The sequence below is a fragment of the Podarcis erhardii genome (genome assembly GCF_964252035.2).
Source record: "Podarcis erhardii genome assembly, chromosome: 10".
In the NCBI taxonomy this organism is placed as follows: Eukaryota; Metazoa; Chordata; class Lepidosauria; order Squamata; family Lacertidae; genus Podarcis; species Podarcis erhardii.
Genome location: NC_138500.1, coordinates 74,302,691 through 74,321,589, shown reverse-complemented (window position 1 = coordinate 74,321,589; position 18,899 = coordinate 74,302,691). Strand labels below are relative to the sequence as shown.

Here is an 18,899-nt window from a genome sequence, read left to right as displayed (position 1 = left end):
CCTGGTGCATTAAAGATGCTCCAGCAGGTGCCCAGCCCCCCAGCTGCTCCAGGCAAGCTCTGTCGTTACCGGAGACCCCGCGGCGAAGCGCAGGAGCCCCAGCCGAGGAGCCCCGCTCGAAGCCCGCTTGCGCCCCCAGGACCCCAGCGCCTTCCCCGGCCCGCCTCTCCTCCTCCTCCTCGGCGGCGCAGCGCGCCCCGGACAGGTGCGCCCTCGGCCGTCTTCGGGGCGGCGGCGGCGGCGGCGGCGGCATCTCGGCGCGGCTTGTCCGGGGCGGCGGGGCGGCGGGAGGCGCCGCCGGATGTGGCGGCCGCGAGAGCGCGGAGCGGCGGCGCCTGCGCACTGCGCGCCCCTTCCTCCCGGGCCCCTCCCGGGCCGGGCTCGGTCCGCCCCGTTGGCGACGCAGGTGGCGCGCCCGGCAGCCGCTCCGTTTCTCCGGGCTGGGAGGAGGAGGAGGACCAAGGCGAGCCTGCGCCTGAAATGCGAGCCGGAGAGGCTCCCCGCGGGGATGGGGCGTCGTCGGGGGCGACGGGAGAGCGGGCGCGGGCTTGAGTCGGGCTGGGCGCTCCGAAGCCCGGCCAGGAGCTGCCCTGGGGCCAGGATGCGGCGGCGCGGCGGCGCCTGGAGGGGCGCCGCGCCGGCCCCGGTCCCGAGCATCCTCCTGTGGTGCCTGGGCGGATGGGCTCTGCTGGGCTGCCGGAGCGCCGAGGCGGTGGCGGCGTCGTCCATCCTGCAGCTGCCCCAGTGCCAGGAGGTGAGATGCGGACGCTGCTTCTTCTCCTCCTCCTCCTCTCTCCCTCTCCCTCTCCCTCCCCGTCGGGCAGACAGAGCCGAGCGGGACTTGGGGCGCGCCCGAGGCGGCTCTCCAGCTCGCTCTCCTCGGGCGAGTAGGAAGTTGGTTTGGCGAGAAGCAGAGCGGGCCGCGTCCCCCGCTGGGATGTCCATCCCCTCGAAGTAGCAGCGCTTCTGGGCCAAGGAGGGGAGATCCCACAGAAGCGCGGGGGCACCCAGAGGATTTCAGGCAGGGCTTTTGAGGGGGGAAGCGCTCCAGGTCTGGGCACTCGGGCTGGTTCCAGGCGCCGTGCTCCTGGCCAGTTCTTCCCGATTTGTGTCCGCGGAGACTAGACCTGAGCTACTTTAGACGAGCGTTTGTTCGGATTCATTTTCAGGGGAGATGGATGATGTCGTTGCACCGAAGCAGGTGTGGCCTCACACACTTTTCTTGTGGCCAAAACCTCCGGTTTTTTTTGAGAGGTGGGACTGAGTTTGCTGTGCAAGAGCGACAGCAATTGTGCAGCTTGAATCGGGGGGCGTGTGATCGAGTTATACCCCAAAGTAGCGACAGCAAGAAAGCGCACTTCCTAATGCAATAAGCAAGTTAGCCGATTAGTATTACTGTATTAGTATTCTCATTTTGCGAATAAAAAGCGGAGGCTGTGGGGTCGCCACTCTCCCCTCCCTCTACTCCTCCTGTGCCGTTTGCAGCAGGAGCATCGTGACACGTAGAAATTAAGCGAGCAAGGAGATAAATGGACCGGGGTGGGGGGAGCAGCTCCTGCTGAATTTCTGGGTGTTAGGAGCAGAGCCAGCAAAAACGGTGGCATCCTTAGAGATCGCAAAGTCCTCGTGCTTGTCTGGCAGCACAAAGCGAACACGCGTCTGCTCAGAAGTCAGGCCTATTGAATCTAATGGGGTTTGCTGCTAGGAATGGGTGTGCGGGACTGCTGCCGGATCACTTCATAACTGAGGTGCGATTTTAATTGAAATCTTCCTGGTTCTTGGCTCCTGTTCTAAGGAGCCAGCTGCACATTGCAACTAAGCAGATGCCGCGAGACCTCGATGGGCTTTCTAAAAATTAAAATCAACTCTCTCTCTTTCTCTGTTTAGCTTTGGACAGAGGAGCTTGAGGGAGTGCTTAACCCTTTCCCTGATGACTGTTGTATTTTCTGAGTTTAACAGTCTTCTCCAGCAGCTTTTCACCTCTGTAGTGCCTGTTACCCTGGTATAAATTAATCTGGAACTCATGTGGGTGGGAGATGCATTCAGCGTGTGTGTTATTTTAAAGGAAGGAAGGAAGGAAAGAAAGAGACTTAAGTATCCTCATCTTCCTTAAAGGTTGCTTTGTCCAAAATCACAACCTCCTGAACCTGCTTTTTATTAATAGCAATAAAGCAATACTTTTTAAAAAATATGTGCTTGTATATAATACAAACTTTCCCTGTAACAATGTCTGCTCATTTATGGAGGCACAAGCAGAGCCATCCTCAAGAAATGTTGATTTCATGGTTGGCTGCCCGACACCAGACCTGGGCAGACTTCACGTCTATAGGATCCACCGTACTTTATGTCTACTTTACCTTTACAAGTCCCCAAAGCCCACTCACCAGACCCATGAGCTACACACTAGCGGGACTTGTATGTACAAGTACAAATCTCTATTTGAGTTACTTGAGATCAGGGCTTCTAATATGGGGGAAGGTGGGTGCTGCTTTTTGGTGCTGCTACTGCTAAACAATTGGGAATCAGAAACACTTGTTGACCTACTGCAAATCAGATCCAGATTGTCTCCCGCCCACCCTCTGCACTATGGGATCTAGTGCATTTGCCAGGATCCCATGCTTGGAATGCAAGCATGGGATTCCTCTGGGAGGAGAGTTGCTCCCTATTGCCCTCTGCAGCATTATGGCGGAGGTTTCTGGGGCATCCCTCTGGCACTGAATTCAGTGACGCCCTCAATCCCATTGCCATGCTAAGCAGCGTGGGTTTCTCGTGCAAGCACTGGGCCTGAGGTTTTGCTTGTTTACTTTGTTAGATCTGTGAAAAGGACCAAGAGGACGTTGAGCTTGGCTTTTCACTTTTCTCTTCTCATTTGAAACCTGTCTTCATCACCTCCTCCAGAGAACTCAAGATGGCATACATTTTGTTCTCACAGCAATCCTGTAAGATAAGTTTGGTGAAAAGCACCGGAAGCTGCCTTTCACCAAGAAATCTTTGTCCATATAGCTTAATATTGTCTACACTGACTGGTAGCAGTTTGCAGACAGGGGTTTCTCCCAGCCCTACATGGAGATGTTGAGGACTGAACCTGGGACCTCTTTCATGCAAAACAGATGCTCTACCACTTAGCTAGGTTAAAGGTAAGCTGGGCTGAAGCCTGCCTTGCCATAGACCAGCGTCTCCCAAATTTGAGTCTCCAGCTGTTTTTTTGGACTACAACTCCTATCATCCCTAGCTAGCAGCACCAGTGGTAAGGGATGAAGGGAACTGAAGTCCAAAAACAGTTGAAGACCCAAGTTTGAGAAATCCTGTTCTAGACGATGCACTGAGTGTCCTGACTGAGGCAGGATTTGAAACCTTATTTCCTAGCTCCTTGTTCCAAATTCTATCCACATTGGCTCCACAAGGTATTATTACACTTATGGGCTTGCCATATGTACATATCTTTTTCATCCGATGCAGCTGATGAGGTAAGCTGTTCATTCAAAAAGGGCAGGACACACACCAAACCACTCAGCTCAGCCTTCTTCACTCTTGGGACTGCGGATGTTTTTGGTGACCTTTGGCTAAGTTGGTTGGGGCTGATGGGAGCTCTAGGGCAACAACATCCAGTGGGCAGACGATACTTTCAAAGGGCAGCTCCGCCCTCTCCTGATTGTCTGGCTGTGAAGTCCTTCACAGTGTGCCATTGGTTGATTGACAGGTGGGCAGCCTCACCCATCTGTCAGATTTAGCCTGTCAGGGATTGAGGAGATAAGGATCTGGTCGGCCTGCCAGAAAAAAAAGTTCCCCAGCCTTGGCCTACAAGGAGCTGCAACCATTTCCTCCTTTGCAACATTTGAGTGCTGATAGGATGTTCTGTGCTGTGCCTGCAGAAGCCCAAGGGAAAACTGCTGGTGTCTTCCATTAAAAGGTTCAAGAGGCAGGGGCGGGGAAGCAATTCTCTGCCAACGAGAGCTTCTGCCGGTTGCAGTAGACAATAGTGGGCTAGATGGATAAATAGCCTGACTCAATATAAGGCAGTCTCAGAAATGCCCACTCTCACTGAAGAGTCTCTGACAGGCTGTGCTGCGTGCTCAATTTATATTGGGAAAATGTTCCATGGCTGCCTCTGCAGGGTCTTTTCTGTGGTGGCACAAAGAGTTGAAAATTATTCCTGAAGGGAATTGGCTTATTTCTTTCTCCTCCTTGTTCAGAGTAAAGCTAAGGCATTCTTATTTCACCCAGATTATGGCACTGCTGAAAAATGAATAAAATGGAAACTGAATCCTCCCCCCCCCATTGTTAATGTTGACGTTTTGATTAATTCTGTATTGGTATTTTGATTTGGGAATATTCTGAATATATTTTAGACAGTTGGCTTATGGAGGATGTTCAGCAGAAGCACAGGGCTATGTACTCAGAAATAGGTTCCATGGAGGTCCATGGGCCCTACTCGCCAGTAAATGTGCTTAGCATTGCAGCCTTACAGAGCAACAGAAGCCTCTACTCTACCCTTCTGGATGGTGTTTGGATTTGATGTGGGTGTCCCTGTGCTTGGCTCTGCTGTCCTGCCACAAGGGCCCCTGCTAGGCCTGCTTGGGAGGCAGGGAGGGGGTGAAGCTGGGCTGGCTGAGAATCTCCCAGATCCTCAGCCAGTCCACTTACCAATTATGTGCCCAACTTTGACTTCTCTGCTGCTCTGGCCAGAGCAGTTGCCGCTTCTGCCCTGCCCAGTGAAAACGGCAGAGTTTCGGAGATGCCGGTGACTCCCCTGCAATGTTCACCTCTGCTGTTTCTGACCAGGAGTTGTTATTATTTATTAAATTTATACACCACCCTTCATCAAGAGATCCCAAGGTGGTTCACAGAATAAAATACAGTGGTATCTCAGGTTAAGAACTTAATTCGTTCTGGAGGTCCGTTCTTAACCTGAAACTGTTCTTAACCTGAAGTACCACTTTAGCTAATGGGGCTTCCCGCTGCCGCCGCGCCACCAGAGCACAATTTCTGTTCTCATCCTGAAGCAAAGTTCTTAACCCGAGGTACTATTTCTGGGTTAGCGGAGTCTGTAACCTGAAGCGTATGTAATCTGAAGCGTATGAAACCCGAGGTACCACTGTACAAGATAAAACACAAGTAAATAATTAAACCAAAAGGTTGTAGGATATCAATCTCTGTATATAATAAAGCCAGTTCCTGGGTTGTTCCACACTGGTCTCAAGTGATCAAGAAGCAGAGCCCAGGGTGGGACTCTACAAAGAAAAGGATAGGGATATGCAGATAAATACTAGCTTGGTTTTCCGCCGTGTCCATTTGGCTCTACCAAAAGAAATAAAGAAACTTCAAAACAGATCGCATCTCCAGCACTGGAACCTGAAGTCAGTCTTTAGCTCTCTTCCTTGCCGTTCTTTCTGCTTTATTACGGGTATTTTAGTAGTAAATCAGCAAACCAACCAACAGTATAAAGCCCACTGTAGTTCCTGCTTTAACAATACAGTACTTCACGAGTTGTCCTGTTCTGCCTCCTCCAAGCAATTCTTTATGTTTCTTAATAACCAGTTATCTGAAGAGAAGCCATAGCAAGCAATTTGTTTTTGCCCTGGATCAAGTGAAAGTCAAGTTTTGAGGTCTGGCGGACATGCGTGCTGAACTCAGCAACTTTCTGGAATAAAATAGTTTGGGGAAATGTTGAGGTCTTTCTCTGCCTATCTGTTGCTTTCATGGCTGGTGTGTTCAGTTTTCAAGGCCTTTTGACCTTGTAAGCAGTTTGAGAAGGAGGCAAACTTGTTGTCATTCTAGCAAAAGATTTTAGACGGTAGCAAGCTGGTGCTAAGACATAATATACATGTTAACACAAACACATTCTTTCTCCCCAGAGTTTGATCATTTTTTGTTTGTTTTTAAATGATACTGCCTTCAAATGATATCCCTCTTCCCAAAGGATAGAAAGTGGAATTGAGGGTGGGAGTGGGGGGGAAGAGACTGATGGGCAGGTCTGGTTGTCTGTTGTTACTCATGCAAACACTTGTGATAAATGAATGGCGGGGCAGGAGTATGAACAAAGGGGCAAAGTTGACCATTTCAGCTGATACTAAATTTCCTGCTGCAGTTGCAGTGACTATTAATCCAAGTCAAAAGCCAAACTTGTACATTTTAAAAAATGACATATCTACTATCTATCTATATCTATCTATCTATCTATCTATCTATCTATCTATCTATCTATCTATCTAATCTATCTATCATCTTTCTTTCTCTCTCTCTCTCTCTCTCTCTCTCTCTCTCTCTCTCATATCTCTATCTCTATCTACCATCTATATCTCTATATCTCTATATCTCTATCTATCATCTATCTATCTATCTATCTATCTATCTATCTATCTATCATCTATCATCCATCTATCTAATCTATCTATCTATCATCATCTCTGTGAGTTGAGGGAGGAGTTAGCAGCCAGCAGCAAACTTAACTCATTGCCGCATCTGGGAGCTTGCAACCAAGAGCTCTCAAACTGGGGCATTTGTGGGAGAGTTTGAGGCGGAGGCCAAGAGTAGTGTCTCTCGGTGTGAGACGGGTGAGCTCCCATTGCTCTGTCCCAGCTCTTGCCAACCTAGCAGTTCAAAAGCACACCAGTGCAAGTAGATAAATAGGTACCGCTGCGGCAGGAAGGTAAACAGTGTTTCCTTGCGCTCTGGTTTCCGTCACAGTGTCCCATTGCGTCAGAAGTGATTTAGTCATGCTGGTCATATGGCCTGGAAAGCTGACTGTGGACAAACGCCAGTTCCCTTGGCCTGGAGCGAGATGTGCGCCGCAACCCCATAGTTGCCTTTAACTGGAATAAACTGTCCAGGGGTCCTTTACCTTTACATTTTAACAGCAACACCAGAACTTGCAGCATACTAAGTGAGGAATAATCCTCATTAATGAATGTCTTTTTCTAGTCACTCTGCGATAGATGCGATAGATGTTCCAGTACATATATTGATATCTGAAGCAGCTCTTAAGGAGGCAAGTTAGGAGAATTAGCATCTAAATCAGATGTAATGAAGCACAATATATTCTGTATGTACAGCAGAAGTTGAACTTGTTCCGAGTAACTTCATGGCAAAGTCAACTAGCAATTCATACTTTCAAATGAGGCCCCCTAGCCATGTTTTATACTTATGTAACTCTCTAGTCTTTGCTTATACAAGGACCCACCATTATCCCTTTTTCTGGCAAGGAAGAGTGGGTGGATTGAGAGCCTGTTTTGACAGCAAAACTCCTACCCTATGACTAAGGGTACATATATATAAGCCAACACAATGTGCCATAGACTGCTAGCGTTGCCAATATGTTGAGCTGAATAAAAACTGTTGCATTTTTTTAATAAAAAAAGTTAGGCTGATAAGAAAGTAGATTGAAGATATTGTAAGAGTCATCATCAGTCTTAACAACTAATGCATAACTAAGCACACTGACTGCCAACACCTGTTGGGAACCCCCCCCCCCGAATCCTGCCTGGAGGTATTGGCCAGCTTTCTTTCTTTTTAAAAGGATTATCAAACTGTGACTTAAGAAGTGTGTTCCTGCCCCCAGGAGAGAGCAAAGGTATGACCAAAGCAGAGCAGGTGAGTCAGGAGTGGAGCCTCATGGGATTGGATGCATCAGGTGCACCCCAAAGCATTGTGGGATGGAGGCTGGGGCTTCTGGGAGTGGGCTTTTCTGCAGCAAACTCTTACACAATTAATCTTCTGGAATCAATAGAAGTGCAGACACACTACAATGTACATATACTTGAACAGAATTAGGCAAGTGGGCAGAGTGTACTGCCCTGCCTGGCAGAGGACAGCAATGACAAGAATTATTCTCAGTTAGGGAGAGGGAAACCCTCAGGTGAACCCTCAGATCACTTAACTTCATCAGAAGACTTGGGACTCCCTGAATTGGATAATACAGTCACAGTGTTGCTTCCAAAAATGGTCACAGGAGCATATAAGCTCATTAGTTTTTAAAACTGAGTGGTATGAATGTATTTAGAGGCATGGGGAATGTTACTTCTTTGGCTGCGGGCAGTATTAGTGTTGTGTGGGGGGGGGGCGGGGGCGGGGGGAAGTCCCTGTGGAAATGAAAGGCAAGGGAGAACCTGGGTGAGCAGGCAGAGGAGGTGTCAATGAGGTTCCATCTCATGATTCATTTGAGATGACTAAAGAAGACAGAGGGAGACTTGGCAAAACAAATTGTGGGTTTGTGGCATGGGAAGGAGAGTGCTGTGGGAAAGCGAAACCAATGGCTTCATTCTGCAGCACATGGGGCAACCAAACCTAGACGCAGCCTCTAGCTGTGGTGAGTCCCATCATGCAATCTGTTTGGAGATGCCCTCATGGTTCACCAGCTTTATTAATTCAGCAGCAAGTTCCTGTAGGATAACAGCAAACTCACCGTTTTCAAGTTCCAGTGCCAGGGCTTCCTGGAGAATCCAGAAATTTAGGAGTGGCTTTCCTGGCGGGGCAGGGATACCCCTTTTCTCCTTGGCAAATCCAAAGTTCCTATCCCTCCCCTTTCTGATCACTTTGCTTTTCCATGGAGACGGATGCCATTAATTACTATTAGGTTCCAGTTCTGCTTAGACTTTGCTGCAACTGCAAAGTCACATCTCTTTCTGGAACATTTTGTTGCATATCTCTATCCTACTTTATCAAATAATTCCTTCTTTTTATGTTTCTATATCAATATTTGAAATATTTAGGTAAAGCCATCCAATCTTACTGTTTTTCAATTATAACTCAAAATCATTTTTAAAAAATTACTTTCTTGGGTTTTGATTTTGCTCCAGTCTATTTAAAAATGACCTTATTTGGGCCACTTTTCAGTGGTGGCTTAGCAAATGTGGCCCTCTCTCCCTACTGATGTCTATCTTGAAACTTTACTTCATATTTTTAAATGACAGGTGAATATGCACCTCTTCCACCAAGTTTTTGAAGAGAGGGATTGGTTTTGATGAATTTGACGAGTTTCCCCCTGTTGGGCTGTTGTTTTATGGTGTTCCTCTTTTATGCTGTTGCAATTTTAATTTGGTTTAGTTTTTAAGTTTGTTTTATTGATGCATATAGCCCCGTGGCTGTAAATAAATAAATGAAGCCCATTCCACTTCTTCCCTGGTTGGGGAGAAAGTAACTCAGGTGGGGTTCTCAGCATACACCAGCACAGCCCCATTACGGCCAATAGGAAAAATATCTATTTTTGTGAGCCACAAATAATAACCCTTGAATTTTTTTAAAAAAACATGCATTTTTAAAAACACCAAAATAGACTGCAGTTTGAAAACAAATAAAGTCTGGAGTAGGGTTACCAACAACTGGGTGAGTGGGTGGGAGTCTGGCTATTTGTGTGTGTTGGCCAGTTTCTGGAAAAGGGTAAGACAGCGTTTTATTGGGGTGCCTCCCCTTGCCTGAATGGACAGTGTTTTGTGCACCAGTGAGTGCCGAACTCTACCTCTTGATCTCCCCCAATGGGCTGTGCCAGTAAACTCTTCAAAGGCCCTCCAGCTGCAGAACCAATGCAGGCTCTGTCCCCAGGTCTTGCTCAGATGCCCAAATTCAATCATTGGAGTTCTTGTTATTAAGTATACCAAGAAAAAAGCACACCAAGAACTCAGGCCAATATAAGAACTCATGCCAATATCAGGATTATACATAATTTCTTTAAGACCTCAAATTAAACTGCAGCTGTCCTCTGAACTTTAGAACTCTATGCCTTTAAGAAGATCTAGGGGATCTCATCTACCCCTGTAAACGCATATAAAAGGTAACAGGCTCACTTTCAAATTGAAAATGCACAGAAAAGCTCAAGAGATACACATTGATCTACCCACACGTAGGTGAGGAATCATATGATTATATGCTGCCTTAGAGTTTTTAATTTGATTCAACACATGTAACTATTATTAATATTGATTATTTTCAGTTCTTATCCTTGAGAAACATAGAAAATAACAGGATATATTTATCTGAAAGTATTCAAACTTACACAACCCTTTAAAAATTAGGTAAGGAACCAAATGTTATATAATACTGTTTTATAAATTATAATTCATGATAATTTAGAATTTAAATGTATTTTCATGTAACATTTGATACATCCAGCTGATGAAGGTGAATACATCGAAACAGGGCCCTGTCCTGATTTAATCCATAATTGACTTCTGACTTCTGCTCAGTGATTGAAACTAAGACCTCCACGATGAATCTGACTATGGACTAACATGAACTTATCTCTACTCATAAACTCTTATCTCTAATTCTGTAATGAATTATTGTGTTATACATATTTTTATGAGTTTGAGTTTGTAATCTCCATTTGAGTTTGTAATCCTTGTCAGAATACATACTTTTGAATGGATTAGTTTCTGTTACTATTGACTATTTATTTGTGAGTAGGGACCACTCCCACTATTGAAACTTATATTGGCCTGAGTTCTTGATGTGCTTTTTTCTTGGCAAATTCAATAATTGGCAGGCCTAATCGGCAGGACATTTTATAAGAGGCACCAAGGACTTGAAAGCGTCGAACTAGTGTTCCGCTCAAGAGCTCATTTAAATCTCGCAGCAGCTGCTGTGCATGTGGAGGAGTCATTCCAGTTCTGCTCATGTCAGACCTGTTGTTCTTCGAGGATCCTGCCTGCTCTCTTTTAATGAGGAGAGGAGAAAATGCCAGTGAAAAGGTCTCTTCAGAAAAATCTTGAAGAGAAAAGTCAGCTAATCACAATAAACCTTGTTGAACGGTAAACCTTGTTGAAATGGATTTCCTTCCTAGAAGTTTAACAGCTGCTGTGCCAAACTGTTCAAAATAATGTAAAAACCATTTGCTATGCATTTATTTTGATATTTTTTTGAAAAACTCAGTCTTTGTAGCCCGGAAGCTTGGGCCAGTTAACAAGGCTTATGGACTGGAGCAGGTGGGTTTTTACTCTTGAGCCTTTGCTGTCTACTAGAAGTCTCTTGTGGAATTTAGGTGGTGGGAAATAATCGGAGGTGGAGCTTTGTTCTGTGGGGCTGCTTGTCAAGACAGCCAACTCATCTGTTTCACTTTTATGAAAGCAACAACTCTGTATTAATGCCTGGGTAGTGGTTTAATTTTGTCATGGTATCAATGTAAACGTGCAAACTAGCGATTGTTACTACATTAGGCAAGCAGGAGCCTTGGTTCAAAGTTTACAGCTGCTTTGTATGTGGCAGAATCATAGAGCTGGGGAGGTGGAAAGAATCATCTAGTCCACCCCCCTGCAATGCAGGAGTCTCAGCTCAAGCATCCCTGACAGATGGCCATCCTATCTCTGCTTAAAGACCTCCAAGGAAGGAGCGTCCACCATCTCCTAAGGGAGACCTTTTCACTGTCCAATAGCTCTTCACAATACTTCTGAACTGCTCTCCATCCAAGGGCTATCACAGCCAGGTTTGGCAGTTCAGGTAACATACTGTGGTCAATAGCTATGCCAATACCACGAATAGCTATGCCAATACCACAATGTAGAGAACTCATGATGAATAATCTCTCATTTTCTGCTGAAGGCATGTGATCACCAGAATGAAAAACATTGGGTGAAATCCAATGGTAGATATACTCAGAGCTGACCCATTGACACCAAGTGACTTAAATTACTTAAATTCATTACTTTAAATGAGTCCACACTAGAGTAACAAGGGTTACCGTTCATTGTCACAACTTGCCCTGTCCCTTTTCTAAATTACCTGACACATATGAGACCCAGGAGAGGGTTGAGTACTTCCCTCCTAGTTTATACTGGAGGTACAAAGTGGCAGAGAATGGCAGCATGGTGAGAGATGCCTTCTCCCTCGGGGGGGGGCACTGTGGGAGCGGGGGGGGGGGGCAGTGACATTCTGAGCCAGGGGCAAGTGGTTGCCAAAACAAAAGCCATGCTTTCCTCAGTGGACCTGGGAGTCCCATTTGTGGGCACTTTGTCGTGGTGAGAGAAACAAATGAGCATTGTCATTGGGGAGGATTTCTAGGCCCATGCTTCCCATGTGTTTTTATTCATCATAGATAAGTAGCATGTTAGGGATAAGACGAGGCTAGACCCTGCTCCCTGAGTCACAAGTTTTCTGTGTGCACGCATCTCCATTCCTGTTTTTGGTATGGATGAGTATTGGGTTGTGTGAGTGCCCACGTGCATTCTGAAGTGGTACAGCTTAGACACAGGTTTCCCATTTCAGTGACAAGCAGGCTGAATAAATTGGATAATTATAGCAAATTAAGGCCACAAGGACTTAAATGTTAAGATAAAACCTTTTGCTGCTGTTCCAGTTAATTTGTGATAGGAAAGTAATTCCTGCTGCCATGATGCTAAGCACGCTTACTTGGGAAAGAGACCTTTTGTTGTAGAAAAGGATAACATATATTTTAAAACAAAAATAATATAATGTGCCACTGTACCCATGCACATGTCTGACCTGCTGCCTCCCCTCTGTGTGTGTGTGTGTGTGTGTGTGTGTGTTTGTCTAATGCCAACTGCTGGATTTCAGCTCTGAGGTTCTGCCCTGGCTACATCACTGTCCTTAGGGCTCCTTGCCCATGTGCAGCAACTGACCTGCAGGAAGAAAGTTTGAAACCACTGTCTTTTCCATTATTACTGTCACCCATGGTTAACGTGATGCCATTGTTCTGGTGCTGGATGTAGCTGTCCTTGTTTAGAAATGGAAAGCGCTGTGGGAGAAGTCCTATTTCCTGGCAATTCAGTTCTAGGGAGGCTTCAGTACAGAAGCCAGCAAAAGCTGTCATGTTCCACATCACCTTCTGAAGGAAGGCTATCCAAAACAACACAATGATAAGGTTTACAAACTGACTGTTGACCAACTGGTCAGGTGCAAAGAGCAATTCTCTGCCTTGGAGACCGCAGGGCCATGCATTTCACTTAGTCCAAGATAAATGTCTAACTGCAGAACCAACTTAATAGAGGTCAGAAATATTTAGATTCAGGGACTCTTCATAGTTCCACTCCAGGTTTCACCTACAGATTATTTTTTTTGATTGTTTGAAATTCACATAAATGCATTGTGTTTTATTTTTAAAAAGCAACCAGTCAACCAAACTGTTTTTGGAGCTGAAATTTGCTGAAATTTTAATCCTCATTCTTTTCTCTTAAACTTAATGTAATGGCAAGACCCAAAAAATGTTCTGGTTAAAAGGCTTTCTTATACTTTTTACATGAAAAAAAATTATTTTCCTCTTCCAAGGAAGGCTGTTTAGAAATCCCTTGAGAATATTTTGTGCATCACACAGTGCAATCCTTTGGAGAATTACCAGCACTTTAAATACATTATTGCAAGGAATTGTATTACGGCTTGAAGCAAACTTTCAGTGTCTGCAGGACTTTAAAGAAAGTCTCATGCTTTTATGGTGAAAAAGTGAGAACAATTCCGCGTAAACCATCCATGGTGTAGAATCCCTGTGGGGGCCCCTAGGCAGTCAAGATCTTGGGGGTGCCCTTCCCAAATTATCTTCTAATACGTTTTTGTAATTTCCTTTCAAGATCAAATCAATATTATTTTGATCCGTTGTCATGGGGCCCATAAAAGGTGTCTACTCTGTCTGTTTGGTAATCTGGCATTCTGTAGAACAGGGTCGGCAACGTTTTTTGAGGCCGGTCAGGTCCACTCCCTGGCAGACCTCTTGGTGGGCCGGAGCGTGCGCCCCCGTGCGCGCCTGTGCATGCTCTCAAGCTATTTCCAGCGCACTTCCAGGACGGAGAAGCGCCCATGCGCATGCGCACACACTATTTCCGGCGCTCTGCCCACCTGAAAGGTGGTCCCTGTGGCGAGAAAAAAATGGCACTGTGGGGGAAAAAAAGCACGGAATCCCCACGCCGATCCACGGAAGGGCTGTGGGGCAGTTCCAGGAAGCTCATGGGCCTGAACTGGCTCATGGGCCTTAGGTTGCCGACCTCTGGTGTATAATATCTACTGCACAAATTGGGTAACAAACTGACTACCCTGGTCAAGGAGAGAGCCAAAAGGCCCTCAGCAGGGAAATCTTTGGCTGTTTTGGCCCTTGAGCGACTTGGTTGCTCAGTTTCCAATGTTCAGGCTGTGAGCGTGTTGCTGCTTATGTCTCCAAAATGGCACCATCTGTGCATAAGAGCAGGCCTAGGGTGACCCCAAGACTTGCAGAAGTTCATGCAAATCCAAAACCACCTTTAGAAAGCCAGGAATGCAAAACCAGGTGGGAAGGGAGTATCCTGGATTAGGGCAGTAAATTCAATACGGCAACATTTTATTACAGGTCTTACTCGTTAGAGCTTCTTTTTAGTGGTTGTCCTATTTCCCTGCATTAGGTGCTCAGATGCAACAGTGACAAGTGTGGCTAAGGGGCACAGAGGCCCTGAGTGCCTTGCTAACTGCCTCTAATGGCTGGCTTAGTCTAGTCATTGCACAGTCTGCAAGGAGAGGTAGTAGCTGTCCATGCCTTGAGAAAATATGCAAACTGAGACATTGCAAATTTCCTTTTCTTGAAAAAGGCAATAAACTAGACCCCAAGTTAACCCAGCAATCACTTCTTTATTCTGAGCATGGGTGAATTTAGCTGACCAGGGATCATTTCCCATGTTTTTTCTCTCATATCTATCTATCATCTATCTACTGTATATCTCTATCTATCTATCTATCTATCTATCTATCTATCTATCTATCATATCTCTCTCTCTCTCTCTCTCTCTCTCTCTCTCTCTCTATCATCTATCTATCTATCTATCTATCTATCTATCTATCTATCTATCTCTATCTATCTCTATCTATCTATCTATCTATCTATCTATCTATCTATCTATCTATCTATCATCTATCTATCTATCTATCTATCTATCTATCATTATCTATCTATCTATCTATCTATCTAATCTATCTATCTATCTATCTATCTATCTATCTATCTATCTCTCTATCTCTCTATCTCTCTATCTATCTATCATCTATATCTATCTATCTATCTATCTATCTATCTATCTATCTATCTATCTATCTATCTATCTATCTATCATCTATCTATCATCTATCATCTATCTCTATCATCTATCATCTATCATCTATATCTATCATCTATCTATCTATCTATCTATCTATCTATCTATCTATCTATCATCTATCATCTATCTCTATCATCTATCTTCAGGGGAAGATATTGTACCACACACTAGTCACACACTAGCACACATAGTCACACTATGCTCACAAAGACAGTGAATTTAATAAAAATAATAACAATACATGTGACTTGCATGGGGGGGGGGGGCGACAGACTGATACCTGGATGCTGAAGAGTGAGACAGTGTTGTGTTTCATAGGTGCAAAAAGGGGGGGTTCATTTCCCCTCCTGATACGCAAAACGGCATCTGTGGCCTTATTCATTATTAATGAAAAAGAGATTTTACTTAATTACCAATGTCAGGAGGAAACGATCCTTTCTGCTAATGGCTATCTCCATTGCAATTATCTCTAAAGGGTAATGAGAGCTCACTTTTTGTTAATGTATCTCATTAGCCATGGATCATATTACAGCCAGCTAACCTGCTGCCCTGTTAGAGAGTGAAACATTCCCCCCACCCCCGAAGAAGTGTGGAGATTAATCCCCCCCCCCCAGCCATACAACCACTGGGATTTTCCTTCAGGTTTTAGTGGTTTGTATCCTGCTCAGTTTGCAAGTCTGTTAAGCCTGTGGGAATATGTTGGGTCTAGATCTCAGTTCTTCTGCTTACGTGGTTGTGATGCAGGCTGATCATCTGATATTATGTGTTTTCATTCAGATGTTGGCCAAGGCTGACCAACAGGAGTTGAGGGGCTCATTTTGTTTAGTCTCCAAATGGCTGCAGGCATATGGGCGGCAATCTGTTGGCTGCATATTGGACAAACTACTTTCTGCATCGTTTTCTGTGAGCTGGAAGTGCCATTTCAGATTTCAGTAAATGGAAGGCAAGATTTTCAGCAAGGCTTAAAAGTTAACCCTACTCATAGATGCATTCAAGATTAAATTGCAATTCTAATCCCACATGCTTTGTAAGGCATGTGAAAGCTGCTTACAAAATATCTCCTTACAGAAATGGCTAACATGTTCAACTAGCGCATTATGTATGGGGGGGGCGGGGCTAAAATACATCCACATAATATATACAAACTCCAGAATGCTGTCAAACTTAGCTTGTGCATGTAATGGACTGTCTGGACGCAGAGGGATGGTGGGAGGAACCAGCTGGGGAAGCCCCAAGGGAAGAAGGCTCAGAGCCCGAGGAATGGTGATGGGTCAATGATTGGTGGTCAGAGAGAGAAGAGGGAGAAGACTGAGAAGAGGAGGTGTTGGAAGCTGAAGAGGTAACAGGGTTTAGTGAGTGGGGGGAGTCTATGACAGAAGTCCAGGATCAGAAGCAGAAGCAGAAGCAGAAGCTGGCAAGCGGGAGGAGGGCGGTCATGTCCTAGATTGGGATGTGTAATTTAAACTGGTAAAAGTCTTCCCCATTCAGCAAATCTGAGTGTTGTTGAACTCAACGGCGCTATCAGAAGTCCACTGTCTTCAGAGGGTCTTCTATGAGGATGACTTAGTTGGACATCACCCCTTCCTGCTAATCAGTCCATTCTGGAAGAAAGCCAGCTCGACAGGAAGAAGCTTCCAGAATAGCTCTTTGCCTCTTCTGCTGGTGTTCTATCTGCAGAGAGCTGGTTTCAATATGAAAGAACTTCCGGAAATGTGGTTCTTCCACCTGAAATGTGGCAGACAGCCCTGTCACCTCAAGATACCACCACCCAGCAGTACTTTCCAGCCTTGCAAGGGGTTGGACTACTTGACCCTCGGGGTCCCTTCCAACTCTACAGTTCTGTGATTCTAAAATATGCAATAAAACAATCCCATTAAAACAAGAGAGTAATTAAAAGAGGAGACTCGGGTTAAGAGACCAAGGAAATGCTTGTGTAAACAGGAGGGTCATCAAGAATATATACCGTAGTTCTTTATTTTCTGTCTTTCTCCTTAAAATGAACTTCTTTTAATTTGGAATGACACTATTAACTTAATCAAAGCCGCCTCAGAAATAGACTTCCACCCTGAAACTCTTTAGACACAAGCATGGGTTTCCTTCCTAGCAGCATGTGTGTTACAGCGTCTTATACAGCTACTGCCTCAATATTTGCCTTAATACAAATATGTTTGTATTAAATAAGAGATTTTGATAATTTTTCCTAGTTTCTCTCTCGCCCCCTCCCCCCATTTTAAAACGCATCTCCATGTTTTATGAAGCAAGTTTGGAATTAAATGTACATGGGAGACAGTTTACAGAACATCGTGGTAAGCGAGAAATGCCAAAATGCATTTCGCCATCTGCTAGAAAATCAAGGGAGACAGACAGTGAAGAATCTGATGAGAAACATGGTGTGCTAGTTTCTGCTACCCCAGGTGTAAATTTGCGCACTCTTCATTCATGCAACTAATGATTCACGACTTAACACTGGTGTAATCAAGAGCAACGTTTGGCCCATTACAGTACATATGTTTGAAAACAGACTGTAAAACATTATTTTTGCAAGGAATATGAAAGGCACCTAATAGGTAGAACAAAGCTTTTAGGGTCAAATAAATAACTGTGCTGAAATATGAACTGATTTCATTTTTATCAATTTCAGCGAAAGTTGTTACAACAGGTGCTTCCAGACAGGTATTTGATGCTCCTCAAAGTGTGCAGGTTTTTTGCAGCACCCATAAGGTGTCAGCGTCAAAATCCCAGCCTATTTTCCTAACCCCCTTTAATATAGATTTAAGCTTTTTAGAAAGAATCCAGTAAGTTAACACACACACAAATACACACACACCTATTGCCAACGACCCATAACTGAACGACCCTTTGCAGTATTAAGACCCCAACTGAAAATTCCCCAAGAGGATAAACTTTCCTTTATTAAAGTGTGAAACAATTATTTGTGTGGGTGTGAAAACATGCATTATGTAAAGGGAAGGAGATTCCTGGATGTCTTTTGGGCAGGGATTCAAACTCATCACTATGGATAGACAAGGAAGTTGATAAGAATGCCAGGGGGCTGTAATAGGTTGGTGGCGTCTGCGTGATTCCTCTAGTGTATGAAACGTCTTTCCCATTTTACTGCCGGTGAGATGCATCCCACTGCCTATGATGCCTCCTTTTCTCTCTGGTTGCCACATGTTGAGAAGGTGGTAGAAAAGTGTACTGCCTCTGAATGTGAGTGTTTGATTTACCAAATGCCTAGAGGGGCAGAGATGCCTCTCTCTCTATGTGGCCCTTGGGATTCCCCCAGGCCACACCCGTCCTCAGCCCCACCCCTCTGGCTAGGCCATGCCTCTCAGCAGCCCCACTTCATGCCCTTCTTGGGTGCTTCTAACAGAAAGGAGTGTAAGTAGAAATTGGACCACTGTACAAAATTACATTTGCTGCTGCCATGTGGCCCCCAGAACGTTGCCTATGTAGGAAGAAGGTCTTCGTTTGAACAAGGTTCCCTGTCCCTGCTGTGTAGTTATCCAGGAAGGGACATGCAAAAGGTCACAGGGCAGCTTCAGTTCCCCCCTCTCCAAGTTGGGCAAAGAGAGGCTCCAGTTGGAAACTGCAGAGGACTCTTGCCAGGCAGGGTTGATGATTCAGAGCTAGATGGGTGGAACAAGGGTGGTGATCTGCCTTTAACCAATCTTTGGTTGGAGCGACATCATGATGAATCCATTGCCTGCTCACCCATGGTGAGCAAGATGCTGTTCCAGGTGACCTAAAAGGGAAGCTCATTTAAACTGAAAATGAGCCCCCAGCCCCAACGGCATTTTGTTCTTACATGGTTGTGCTTGGCCAGCTAGACTGACTTGCTTGCTGGGTTGTTTTTGTCTTGTTGCACCAAGTCCTCCTCCTTTCTAAGCACAGATTGCAATG

The 18,899-nt window shown here is 45.2% G+C and overlaps 1 protein-coding gene across 1 annotated transcript in view; it reads left to right on the top strand.

The window, feature by feature from the left end:
- The first annotated feature begins 591 nt into the window (after window positions 1–591).
- Window positions 592–18,899, top strand: part of ELAPOR2 (endosome-lysosome associated apoptosis and autophagy regulator family member 2) — an 88,104-nt gene continuing 69,796 nt past the window's right edge. The window contains exon 1 of the mRNA XM_081879109.1: window positions 592–754. Coding sequence (XP_081735235.1) covers window positions 602–754 — 153 coding nt within the window. The 5' untranslated portion in view covers window positions 592–601. The remainder of the gene's footprint in view (window positions 755–18,899) is intronic.